General features: G+C 37.8%; 1 protein-coding gene across 1 annotated transcript in view; it reads left to right on the top strand.

Moving 5' to 3' along the window:
- The window catches only part of LOC144980182 (DNA (cytosine-5)-methyltransferase 1-like), a 52,643-nt gene that overhangs the window by 36,814 nt on the left and 2,248 nt on the right, over positions 1-13,581 (top strand). The window contains 9 exon segments of the mRNA XM_078927755.1: positions 1,070-1,245; positions 3,786-4,050; positions 5,027-5,159; positions 5,768-5,962; positions 6,396-6,799; positions 7,562-7,682; positions 8,044-8,245; positions 9,496-9,736; positions 12,116-12,232. Coding sequence (XP_078783881.1) covers positions 1,070-1,245; positions 3,786-4,050; positions 5,027-5,159; positions 5,768-5,962; positions 6,396-6,799; positions 7,562-7,682; positions 8,044-8,245; positions 9,496-9,736; positions 12,116-12,232 — 1,854 coding nt within the window.

Here is a 13,581-nt window from a genome sequence, read left to right as displayed (position 1 = left end):
AAATGGTAACAGATCTCTTATGAAATTCGGACCCACGATTTGGAATGATCTTCCTCAATTTGTGAGATTTTTGAGCTCCATAGATATTTTCAAAATAAAAACAGAAAATATATCTTTTCAGTAAATATTTACTTGATTGAATTTTAAATGTATTCTATGTGACTTTTGTATTGATGATGTATTTGACACCCGTTTTATGCTCTTAATGTTTTGATATTGGTTGATTTGGTCCTGCAATGTCATTGTTACCTGGGTAAACATTGTCCTGTCCTGTTTTTTTTTGTTTGTTTCCTTTTGTTTTTTTTTAAAAAGCGCATTGAGGTTTCGACGAAAGACGCTATAGAAATATGCTTATTATTATTAAATGTATAGTAATTTATTTTTGGAGATGATTTTTTTTCCACTTCTAAATCATCTCCCTATTATGTAGTGTAATATTTTCTTTTGAATATCATGTTTTGTAAGCATTTGAGTGTATTCCTCTTGGTGAGATCCTGTGCTTGTGTCTGGATGAGACTTTTCGGTGATCTCACTGATAATGTGCTCTTAGAATCTACGTATGTCCCCAATTTGAACCAATTACCTTTTGTCTTCCTTTTTCTTGGGTGCTTTAATTGTAATTATATAATTTTTTGACTATCCCATTTTCTTCATTTTTACTGGCACTGAAATGACCTAAATGTGCGGCTATGTGGTCTAGTAGTCTAACACTTGCCTTTGGATCGGAAGGTCCTGGGTCCAAGTCCCGCTCTTAGCAGCACATCGTTGAGTTCTTGGAAAAGGCACTTTACTCACATTCTCACACTGTTTAAGGTGTAAAATGAGCTTCTGGGCATTAATCTGTGTTGTCACAGGCCCCAAAAAATTGTAATATCGCCTCAAAAGCATCATGTTTCATCCTACATGTTGCTTTTGGCTAGCGACCCCTTGTAAAACGCTTTGAGCACATTTAGTGAATGTTGTGCTTTATAAAAGCTTGAGGGTTTAAAAAAAATGAATGTGTCGTTGCATCGTAAAACCCTTAAAAACAACCAAAACTTCAGGCGGGAAATTTTGATTACTCACATAGATTGATGAGGATGTCTACCCAGAAGCCTACAGAAAGTCTGAATACATCAAAGGTTCCAATGACCAATGTCCAGAACCATTTCGAATCGGAAGAATCTGCCAGATTTTTGCCAAGAAAGTGTCCGGTGTCAATCCTGTTGAATCAGAGATAAGGCTTAAAATCAACAAATTCTATAGGTAGGTATTTGTCCACAATGATTTTGGGATACTCAAAAAATATGCACATTTTTTTCAAAGTTGCTGTCACGTAACTCCTGTTTACCAGTGTTATATTATTAATTTTGTTATAATAATAAGAGATAAAGGCACAACATTTTTCTTTTTCATTTAACAATCCTGACATGTCTAATTATTTCATTGAACCCCAAATTATCACCGACTTCTGCTATTTTTATATATTGAAGCTTTGTAATTCTTTACAAAACACGGAGCTGCCACTGGGTGGGGTTCCTGACCTCCCATAGTGGGCAGGGAGACAGTGTGTCTTCTATCCCCCTATCTCTGTTTTCCAGCATGCTTTCTGTCTTTGTCTTGAGATTATTTAGTTTTGTCCTGGCCAGATCCCGGCTGCCTCCCATAGTGGGCAGGGAGACAGTGTGTCTTCTATCCCCCTATCTCTGTTTTCCAGCATGCTTTCTGTCTTTGTCTTGAGATTATTTAGTTTTGTCCTGGCCAGATACCCCGGCTGGCTCCCATAGTGGGCAGGGAGGTACTTACTATCCCCCTGTACCTGATTTTCAATTGCTTTCTGTCTTTGTCTTGGAATGAGATTACTTGGTTTTGTCCTAACCCTGGCCGGAGTCCTTGGCTGGGAGGGAAACAGTCGAATGTATAGTTATAGTTTTGGGAGATTATATTTTTTTCCTTGTTAATCATCTCTCTGTTACGTATTATTTTTTAAATTTTCAACATATGATTTGTAACCATTTGAGTGTATTCCTCCTCGTGGGGACCTGTGCTGGTGTCTGGGTGAAACTTTTAAGTGATCTCAAACTAAGTACTTATGATGGTGTGCTCTTGGAATCTACATCTGTTTCCTATTCGAACCAATTCCCCTTTGTCTTACCTTTTCTTGTGTGCTAAAATTGTAATTCTAGAACTTTTTACTATCCCATTTTCTTCCTTTTTACTGGCGCTGATATAACTTTAGTGTTGCAAGCGCCGTAAAACCCTTAAAAACATAAAACATACCCCGGCTGGGAGAGAAACAGTCAAATGAAGAGTTAGAGTTTTGGGCGATGATATATGTCTTGTAAATCATCTCTCCCTTATGCACTGTATTAAATTTTGATTACATATTATATATGATTTGTAAACATTTGAGTGTGTTCCTCTTAGTGGGGACCTGTGCATGAGACTTTTAGGTGATCTCAAACTAAGAACTTTGGTAGTGTGCTCTTGGAATCTATATTTGTTCTCTATTTGAACCAGTTCCCCTTTGTCGTACTTTTCTTTGGTGCTTTAATTGTAATTCTAGAACTTTTTTGCGACTCCATTTTCGTCCTTTTTACTTGTATTAATATGACGAAAATGTGTTGCAATCCTTAAAAACAAAAACAAAACAGAGCTGCCAACTTGGAAAAAGTCATTTTGGGACAACAAAGTTTAGTTGTCACCTGAATGAATGTCATTTTGTCATCAAGGAGTGGGTGGTATGGATGCTATGTCTGCCTGGGTGGGGATCCTGACCTCCCATAGGTACATACTGTGTCTTCTATCCCCTTAAATCTGTTTTCCAACATGCTTTCTGTCTTTGTCTTGGAATGAGGTCACTTGGTTTTTTTCTGGCCCTGGTTGGAGTCCTGGTTGGGAGGGAAACAGTCAAATGCATAGTTATTGTTTTGGGAGATATTTTTTTCCTTGTAAATCATCTCTCTGTTGTGTATTATTATAGTTATTTTTAATGTATAGTGTAAGCATTTGAGTGTATTCCCCTGTTGGATTTTGTGCTTTGGATGAGACTTATAGGTGATCTCAAACTACATTGATGGTATGCTCTTGGAAACTACATCTGATCCCTATGTGTTCCTAGTTCCCCTTTGTCTTACTTTTTCTTGGCTGCTTTAATTGTAATTTTAGAACTTTTTACTATCCCATTTTATTCCTTTTTACTGGCGCTGATATAACCTAAATGTGTTGCAAGCGCCGTAAAACCCTTTAAAAAAAAAAATAAAAAATAAACCAGCTATGTCTGCGTGTCGACAGTTGTAGATTGGTGGTTTTTTTTTAATTTTAATTTTCCTATGATGGTATAGTATTTGTAAAGGGCAGACAGCCTAGATTGTTTTTGACGACTGGCCAATGTAGGCAATTTAAGTGATATTGTGCCAATGGTATCTGAGTCGGTGTCAGTGAATTTCTATTTTATAGCCATCAAAATGACCACAGTGTTGCCAATTTGCCTTATATTTACAGAATTGTTTGTTATAAACCCTCAGTATATTTTCCAATCACATGCTAAATGGGGAAAAAAGTAAGTTTATAATGTCTTTGTACTGGAGTTTAGCACTCAGAAAGGGGCCATCTATGTGTTTGCGTAAAAGTTCAGTAAATTTTTGCCTCCTGAATTGGCAAACCTGTTACCATCACGCCTTTTCTGTAGTTAAATGTAACAAAAATGTCATAAATTCTAAAATATTCTCTCATCGGTTGAATATTTTCTGTTTAATTTCCCCACCATCTAATGCCTTAACTTTTAAAATTTATTTTTCTATTAGAATTGAAAACACACACAAAGGAAGTCAGGCCGTTTATCACAATGATCTTAACCAGCTGTACTGGAGTGAAGAGGAATGCGTCGTCGAGCTAACCGTGGTCTGCGGAAAATGCACCGTGACGTATGCTGGAAACATCGAAGGCAACACCAAGGATTACTTCAGTACCGGTCCTGACCAGTTCTACTTCCATGACACGTATAATGCCGACACGAGGTCTTTTGAAGATCCCCCCTCAGAGGCCCAGCTCCTGGGTCGTTTATCCAAGGTTTGTTGCTGACAAAAAAAAATTTTAATTGAGTGTTTATATAGCGCACTATCCACTAAATGTGCTCAAAGCGCTTTACAAGTGTCCCTGGCCAACAGCAACATTTAACATTTAGGATGGAACATGACGCCTGTTAGGCGATGTTACAATTTTTTCGGACACCGACAACACTGTTAATGACCAGGTACTCATTTTACACTTGAGGACGGTGAGAGAATGTGAGTAAAGAGAGTTCTCCAAGGACTCAACTATGCACTGAGTGAGGCTCAAACCCAGGATCCTCCAATCTGAAAGCGAGTGTCATACCATCAGACCACATAGCCGCACATATTTGATGAAAATGTTGCTGCTTGAAACTAGAAGAAATAAAAATATAATAGGTAATGGAATGGAACAGGGCTGCCAACTGTACGCCGAATAAAGCATATTTATATGCTTTTTTCACCTTTTTAAGATTGTATGCTTTTTCTCTCAGATTGTACGATTTTCCCATTAGAATCGAATCTTAACATTCTAATGTATAGTTGTTTTAATTCAGTTTCTTATAAGGTTTCTTAGCATTCTACATGTTCCTACAATAATATATATTTTAACAATTAACTGTTGTTTGATAGATTTAAGGGATTTTATTTTCATTGCTTCATAATTTTATATTTGTTTTTCCTGAAGTTCCTGATATTTTTCACCCTCACAAAATTGATACAAGAATTATTCATATCCAATGTTTCTCATAGGCAGACAATGAGATGATTGAAGAGTTACATTTTCAAATCGTACACTTTTTTTTTTCTCCAAATCTTACTCTTTTTGACAAGCAATATTACACTTTTTCTTTAGGTTGGCAGCCCTGAATGGAAGCTTCAATTTAATCAACTAAGACATGACGGTGCTTAAAAATAACTTTTTTGTTAGCTGCTTGTGTGGCAGGACTGGTCTGATTGTTTGTATGCAATTCTGTTTCATTTCCTTCCCACAGGGCAAAGGTAAAGGAAAAGGCAAGGGGAAAGGAAAGGGATGTAAAACAGACATTGTAAACCAGACAGATTCTAACACGGCCACTCAGGAAGTCAAAGCTCTACGGACACTGGATGTTTTTGCCGGTTGTGGAGGTAACTCTCGTTCAATGAATTTGGAAATGCTTTGAGGCATCTCGGGTGAAGTTGGGATCTTTTTCTGACCCCTCTGTCCACCCAGAAGTGATTGGGCAGCGAGTTATGTTAGATCTGATGGAAAGTACTTTGTGATGGACTGACTAGTGTCCTATCCAAAGGGTAGCAGGCAATTGCTATTGTCTGTGTCACGCTATAGTAATTTTAAAAATAGAATATTGAGCATTTGTATAGTGCAATATCCACTAATCATGCTCAAAGCACTTTACAAGGGACCCCCAGCCAACAGCAACACTTAACATATAGGACAAGACATGACACTTATGGACATTATTACATTTTTTTTTTTCGGACAGAGACAATGCTGTTAACGGCCAGGTACTCATTTTACAGCTGAGTTTGGTGAGAGAATGTGAGTAAAGAGCCAAGGACTCAACTATGCGCTGAGCGAGGCTCGAATTCAGGACCTTCCGATCCGAAAGCGAGTGTCATACCACTAGACTACATAGCCGCATATATAGTGGTCGTTGGACGTGCTGGCGTAAAAGTTCAGTATATTTTTGCCTCCTGAATTGATATTGACAACCCCGTGTTTTACAAAATTGCAGGCCTCTCAGAGGGATTCCACCAAGCAGGCATGGCCAAGAGCGTGTGGGCCATCGAGAAAGAGAAGCCAGCGGCCCAGGCCTTCCGTCTCAACAACCCAGAGTGTACCGTCTTCACGGAGGACTGTAATTTGTTGTTACAGCTGGTCATGCAGGGTGAGACCAGGGACGGCTACGGACAGGAACTTCCTCAAAAGGGTAATAAAAATAAATTAATTAATTAAAACATTATTGATATCCAAACCTGCCAACACTCCCAGTTTTTAAGTATTTCCTGATTTTTGTTCTCATTTCTAATTTCCCTTATTTTTTTTATGCTAGCTATTTTCCTGATGTGATTTTTAAAAAATATCATTATTATTATTCTTTTTATTATCATCATCATCATCATCATCATCATCATCATCATCATCTTTATTATTATTATTATTATTATTATTATTATTATTACTATTCTATTTCTACTTCTTCTTCTTCTTCTTCTTCTTCTTCTTCTTCTTCTTCTTCTTCTTCTTCTTCTTCTTCTTCTTCTTCTTCTTCTTCTTCTTCTTCTTCTTATTATTATTATTATTATTATAGCAGCTTGGTATTGACTGAAACCAAATTCTGTTCATCTCCCATTGTTGTTTAGGAGACGTAGAGCTCCTGTGTGGTGGACCTCCTTGCCAGGGTTTCAGTGGCATGAATCGCTTCAACTCCAGAGAATATTCCAAATTCAAAAACTCCCTGATCGCCTCCTACCTCAGCTACTGCGACTACTACAGGCCCCGATTCTTCTTGCTGGAAAACGTCCGCAATTTTGTCAGCTTCAAGGGCAGCATGATCCTCAAATTGTCCCTTCGGTGCTTGGTGCAAATGGGATATCAGTGTACGTTTGGCGTTCTACAGGCCGGTTGCTATGGCGTCCCACAGACTCGTCGTCGTGCCATAATTATGGCTGCAGCTCCCGGTGAAAAGCTTCCGCTGTACCCGGAACCTTTGCACGTATTCGCACCGAGGGCCATGCAGCTCACTGTCATGGTAGACGATAAAAAGGTATGAATACGCTTTTTAAAATTAAAAAAAAAAAAATAATAATAATAATAATAGAAATTACAATGATGATGATAGATGGCACGTGTATTGAGTATTTTTTTAAAATGTACGAATGGTTCTTTTTCTCTGAGGGTTCCAGTACCCAGCTTGTCTCGTAATATCTGTTCTTGGTTTTCTGAAATTGTGACCAATCCATTACAAAAAAAAAAATTCCTTACTTCCTTTCTACAAAAAAAAAAGAAAAAAGCAAAAAGTCCATCCCAAAAGGAAATCAGGTTCCATCCCCAGTTGAGGCAGGCTGATTTTTTGGGGGTTTTTTTTTCTTGTAATTTTTCTTGCTTGCTGGTCTAGCACCTTGTCATACACGCTTTTTCAGATCTTAATCTTACGCTAGTAGCTGCTACCTAGTTTGTCACTTGTCATTTTTTAAAAATTTGTCATTTGCCATTTTGCGGCTATGTGTAATGGCACTCGCCTATGGATCAAAAGGTCCAGGGTTCAATCCCTGCTTTGAGCAGCACATAGTAGAGTTCTGGGAAAAGTCTCTTTTTTCACATTCTCTCACCGTACTCAGATTAAAAATGAGTACCTGGCCATTAACAACATTGTTTCTGTCGGGGAAAATATTGCCAGCTTTTTATAACAGCTTTTGGCCAGTGATCCGTTGTAAAGCGCTTTGAGCACTATTTAAAAAAGCTCAGTCATTTTCCTAACGTTTGTAATTTGTCATTTTCCTAACATTTGAAATTTGCCAATCCCCAGTATGTCAGCAACATCCACAACACCAGCTCCACACCGCTTCGAACCATCACAGTGAAAGACGCCATGTCGGACCTACCCGAGATCAAGAACGGTGCCTGCAAGGAAGAAATCGATTATAAGAGTAAGCCAAATTAATTCAGTGGATTTATGATTTCTTGTGCAGCTGTGTGGTCTAGTGATATGACACTCGCTTTAAGATTGGAAGATCCTGGGTTCGAGCCTTGCTCTGTGAATAGTTGAGTCTTTGGAAAAAGTCTCTCTAATCACATTCTCTCACCGTACTCAGGTGTAAAATGAGTACCTGGCTGTTAACAACGTTGTCTCCGTTGGAAAAAAAATTGTAATATCGCCTAGCAGTCATCTGTCTCGTTTTACATGTTACTTGTTGCTGTTAGTCAGGGACACCTTGTAAAGTGCTTTGAGCACTTTTAGTGGATATTGCGCTAAATAAAAGCTCAATATTATTTAAATTTATCTTCCAGGTGACCCAGACACGCATTTCCAGAGGCTGATTCGAGGCGACTCGAATTCGGTGAGACCCCTTCTCCGTGACCACATCTGTAAGGAAATGAGCCCCCTGGTGGCTGCACGCATGCGAAACATTCCCCTGGTGCCCGGGTCTGACTGGAGGGATTTGCCAAATTTGGAAGTAACTTTGTCTGACAGCACACGGACGAAAAAACTGTGAGTCCTGAATACGCCTGCCAATCAATCCTGACAGGATTCCTAAAAAGTACGGCAGAGATGCCAACTCTTTCAAGAATCAAGATTTTTTTTCACGTAAAAATGCTGTCAATGCGAAAAATACTAACATCTCCAAATATGATGTAGGGCCATTATTGGCAAGCCGCATGAGATGCCAACCTCAAACATTGGAATTGTGTAATTTGGAAGGAAAATATAAAAATGTGTAATCCAACGCAGGTCCTCCCATTTCATGTATAAATTTGAACACCGTTCACAATGTAGTGACAATGTATACATACTGGGTGACCGAATTCTATCAATACTATACTCTATAGACACCCCCCCTTCCAAGAATCCAGATTTTACACTCTCCCAGAAGCTCATTCGCAACACACACACACCCCCAACTTTATCCCCCCCCCCTCCCCAATGAACATATCTAGCTCAAAACCCTTCTTCTGCCGCCTGCCCCCCCTTCTATTGAAGTTTGGCCAAAGTACACACACACACACACACACTTCTATTACGACCTCTCTTCCCCCTCCCCATCTTCGATTTGATACACTAGGGTATAATAAGTCGTTACATCCCGTGAGCACTGGATTTTGGCACACTCCGATTCTAGCACGCTTTTTGGCTTCTCCGAAGAGGTGTGCTGGAATCCAGCAAGTACTGTAAAATACAGTATTTTTTACAGTGTCACAAAACAGTGAACGGTGTTCAAGTTTACTCATGAAATGGGGAAAACCACGCTGGTGGATTTACACATTAAAAAATTTTTTCTCCCAAATTAAACATTTCTGATTTTTTTAAAAAGTTGGCACCTCTGCCACAGAGGTACAGAAGTCTTTCATTTGGAAGTATCTATGTTTTGACTGCTATATTGTGTACCTATTTATATTTTGATTAGATATGTTTTTGCGCACTGGATTGGATGTGTAAACTTTTTTCTTTCACTTTTGTCTTGATCCTGCAATTTTATTTATTTTATTTTCTATTAGTAGTAGTGGTAGTTGTAGTTGTAATAGTATAAATAATTTTACTAGTGTTTTTATAATTGTTGTTATTATTATTATTATTTTTTATTATTATTATTATTATCATTATTATTATTATTATTATTATTATTATTATTATTTTTTATTATTATTATTATTATCATTATCATCATCATCATCATTATTCTCTTACATATATTGAATTACTTTTAACTTTTGTTTTACCTCCCTTATTTTTCACGACCCCAGTATCTATAATTTCCCTGATAAACAACATGGCAAAAACAGTAAAGGAAGCAGACGCGGCGTGTGTAGTTGTGCTTCCGGTCGCCAGTGTGACCCACTGGCCAGGCAATTCAACACGCTGATTCCCTGGTGCCTGCCTCACACTGGAAACAGACACAACAACTGGGCCGGGCTGTACGGCAGACTGGAATGGGACGGCTTCTTCAGCACAACCGTCACCAACCCCGAACCAATGGGAAAACAGGTAACTGGGTGGGGTCTTCTGACCTCTCATGATGATGGGCAGGAGGTCACTTGCTGTGTCTTTTATCCCCCATTTCTGCAGACTTGCCAACTAGTTTGATTTCTCATATTCTAATACACTTTTAGGTCCAAAATCTGATAATATGGGACTGTTGATTAAAATATGATAAATGAAAAGGTCAGCTGTATCAAAAATGGAAAATATGATAAAATTGGAATAGTTGAAGTCATTTAAAATAGCGTCTCCACCTACATGAGAATATGAGTTCTGGGTGGGGTTCCTGACCTCCCATAGTGGTCAGGGAGGTACATACTGTGACTGTCTTCTATCCCCCTATGTCTGTTTCCCAACATGCTTTCTGTCTTTGTCTTTGAATGAGATTGCTTGGTTTTGACCTGAACCTAGCTGGGAGGGAAACAGTCAAATGTTTAGTTAGAGTTTTGGGAAATGATATTTTTTTCCTTGTAAATCATCTCCCTGTTATGCACTGTATTGTTTTGTTCCATATTATATATGATTTTTAAACATTTGAGTGTATCCCTCTTGGTTGGGACCTGGGCTTGTGTGTGGATGAGACTTTTAGGTGATCTCAAACTAAGTACTTTGATAGTGTGCTCTTGGAATCTACATCTGTTTCCTATTTGAACAAATTCCCCTTTGCCTTGCCTTACCTTCTCTTGGGTGCTTTAAATGTAATTACAAAACAGAATCTGAGTTGCCAGAAACGTGCTTGTCACAGGAATTGCAGGGTTTTCCTATTCTCTACTCGCTTGATAAGTGTCTAGATTTAATGATTGTTAAATTTGAAATTTTGGATGGTTGCATGTTTTGAAAATATGTTGTTGTTTTTTTTTAATTTGAGAAAATTAGCAATTATTATTAATAATAATAATAAATCTTTATTGTCTTCAAAAAAGTGGCAATTTGTCATTTGGTTACACATTTATAACAATACAATATTGACATAGACACACTCACACAGATGCACACTAGTAACATCGAAAGAAAAAACCCCCAAAAAATTAAAAAATTAGGAATAGTATGATAAATCTTTTCAAATGGTTGAGGTTGGTTGGCAAGATTGTATCTGTTTTCCTTTTCGATGTTGCTCTCCGTTTTTGTTCTGGATTGAGATTGCTCATTTTTTCCCTCCTGGTCCGGTCCTGGCAGGGATCATTAGCTGAGAGGGAAGCAGTCAAATGAAAAGTTTCAATCTTTTTTTTTTTTTTTTTTTAGCAATGATATTTTCATGTAAATTATCTCTCTATTATGTAGGCCTACTATAATTTTTTTTTAAAAGAATATATTGTACTTTGCTTGTGCCTGGATGGGACTTCAGACGATGTCAGATAGGCACATTGGTGGATTGTTCATGTGAAATGACTTAATAGTGTTGCGATTTCTGTAAAAAATAAAAATAAAAAGGTCCTTCAGAGCCGGAGATTATCCCGGTTTCTGTAGCGTAAAAAGGTCAATAGCAATTGCTTGCTATCCTTTGGATAGGTCGCTAGTCTATCGCAAAGTACTTTCTGTCAGATCTAACAGACCCAGCTACCCAATCACTGCTGGGTAGACAGGGGGAATATCGACTGCACCGGTCCCTTTGCTTGTGAACCGAGTGATCTACCAACTGAACTATCGGGACCCCCAAGTGCTGTAAAATCCCTAAAAACAAAACAAACCCACTTAATAATAACTCTTCTAAAGGGCTAAATGCTGAAATCTCAAATCGCTTTACAATATCACCTGACAAACCCTGATCACATTCATACCTTGCCCATATAGCAGGCGCAAACATCCACTTTACAAGTTTTACCAAGATTGCCAATTTAGTATGCTATAAACCCTCAGTATATTTTCCAATCACCTTCTGTATGGAAAAAAAAAGTAACTACATAATGTCTTTTTACTGGAGTTCAGCACTACGGAAAGGTTCTGTCGATGTGTTAAAAGTTCAGTAAATTTTTGCCTTCTGAATTGGCATCCCTGTTTTACAATATAAGATAAAAATAAAAAGTGATATTCAACAAATGAGAACTAAAAATAAAACAAAAGATTTACTCATCAAGGAGAAAATATCTAGAATAAACATTACTGGAAAAGATAAAGTTTCCCGCTGTTTCCGAAAAAATTATAAAAGGATAAAAAATTTTAAACTTTTGATTATATAGCTAGTCTACTCTAGACTAAGAAACTCACAACATTGCCATCTGGAAGTATAACAGACCAACACACACAACTATGTGTAACCTTAAACGTTTATAGTCTGGTAAATACAGTTTAGTGAGAATTAGTCACAAACATGGATGGCAAGAAGAAAAAACCAATAACAAAGGCCTGAGTGACATCATCTTAGTTCTGTCTATATTTTTTTTTCAGGGGCGTGTGTTGCACCCAGAACAACATCGGGTGGTCAGCGTGAGAGAATGTGCCAGATCCCAGGGATTTCCAGACACCTACAAATTCTTTGGAACAATTCTTGACAAACACAGACAGGTGAGGATATATTGATGTTTATGGTAGACTTTCAAACTTACTTGTGCGGCTATGTGGTCTAGTGGTATGACACTCGCTTTCAGATCGGAAGGTCCTGGATTCAAGCTTTGCTCTGCGCATAGTTGAGTCCTTGGAAAAGGCTCTTCCGAGGTATGGCCTATCTCAATTTATCAAATTAATATATAAAGTGTCGCTATTGGTTCTTGGTTGTATATTTTTTACATTTTTGTGCATTTGCATATATATATATATATGTATACATTATCGCCATAGATTCTCAACTTTGTGTTTATACATTTTTATGCAAGCCACGTCTGTAAACGAATTTCCATTTTTTTTTTTTATGAATAAAGTATATATTATATTATTATTATTATTATTATTATTATTATTATTATTATTATTATTATTATTATTATTATTATTATTATTATTATTATTATTATCATCTCACCGTACTCAGGTGTAAAACGAGTACCTGGCCATTATTAGCGTTGTCTCTGTCAGAAAAAACTAATATCGTCTTACAGGCGTCATGTTCCATCCTACATGTTTAGTGTTGTTGTTGGCCAGGAACCCCTTGTAAAGCGCTATGACCATGATTAGTGGATAGTATATAAAAGTTCCCAGATGTTGGTTGGGGTCTTTTGACCTCCCATCTACAGACCTGACAAGTACTACAAACATTTAGTAGAAATACAATTTTTTGGCTCCAACTACAGAACAACATTCGCTTCATTAACTCAAATCTTATTGAAAAGGAAAGTTTAGTTCCTTAGAACTTATATTCAGACCTTTGGAGTATTTTTGGATCATGCTGAGGGCAAATTATTTATTTCTAAAGCAGCATGGCTCGGCGGTACGGCCTTTGCTTTGTTCCCAAAATGCAATGAGATCGACTCCCCGCCTCATTTTGTGGCCTTGAGCAAGTCACCTAGCCCTGACTTTGCGGAACTGCACTGCGGCTGACGCCTGGGTTATTCCAGTCTTCCCTTGGAATAGATTCTTAAAGACAAATTGTCCCTTGGGGATGAATAAAGAGAATTTTATTTTATTTTTTATTATTTTATTTAAAGTGAATTTTTCTTTTTTCCCTTGGAAACTACGAAATTTTTGAAATTTCAAGTTGGCAGCTCTGAATGTTGGACAGGTAGGTCTGTGTTGGTAGGGTCTTTTTTACCTCCTATGTAGGAAAGGAGGTCGCTTGCTGTGTCTTACATCCCATTATATCTGTTTTCCATTTCCAGATTACTTTCTGTCTTTGAGCGGCTATGTGGTCTAGTGCTATGACACTCGCCATTTTCCTGACCTCTCCCATAGTGGGCAGGGAGGCACTTACTGTGTCTTCT

Source organism: Berghia stephanieae, chromosome 9 (assembly GCF_034508935.2).
Source record: "Berghia stephanieae isolate SIO BIC M18660-M18661 chromosome 9, UCSD_Bste_1.3, whole genome shotgun sequence".
Lineage (NCBI taxonomy): Eukaryota > Metazoa > Mollusca > Gastropoda > Nudibranchia > Aeolidiidae > Berghia > Berghia stephanieae.
The sequence above is the reverse complement of the archived record's forward strand: the minus strand, read 5'-3'. Positions and strand labels throughout refer to the sequence as shown.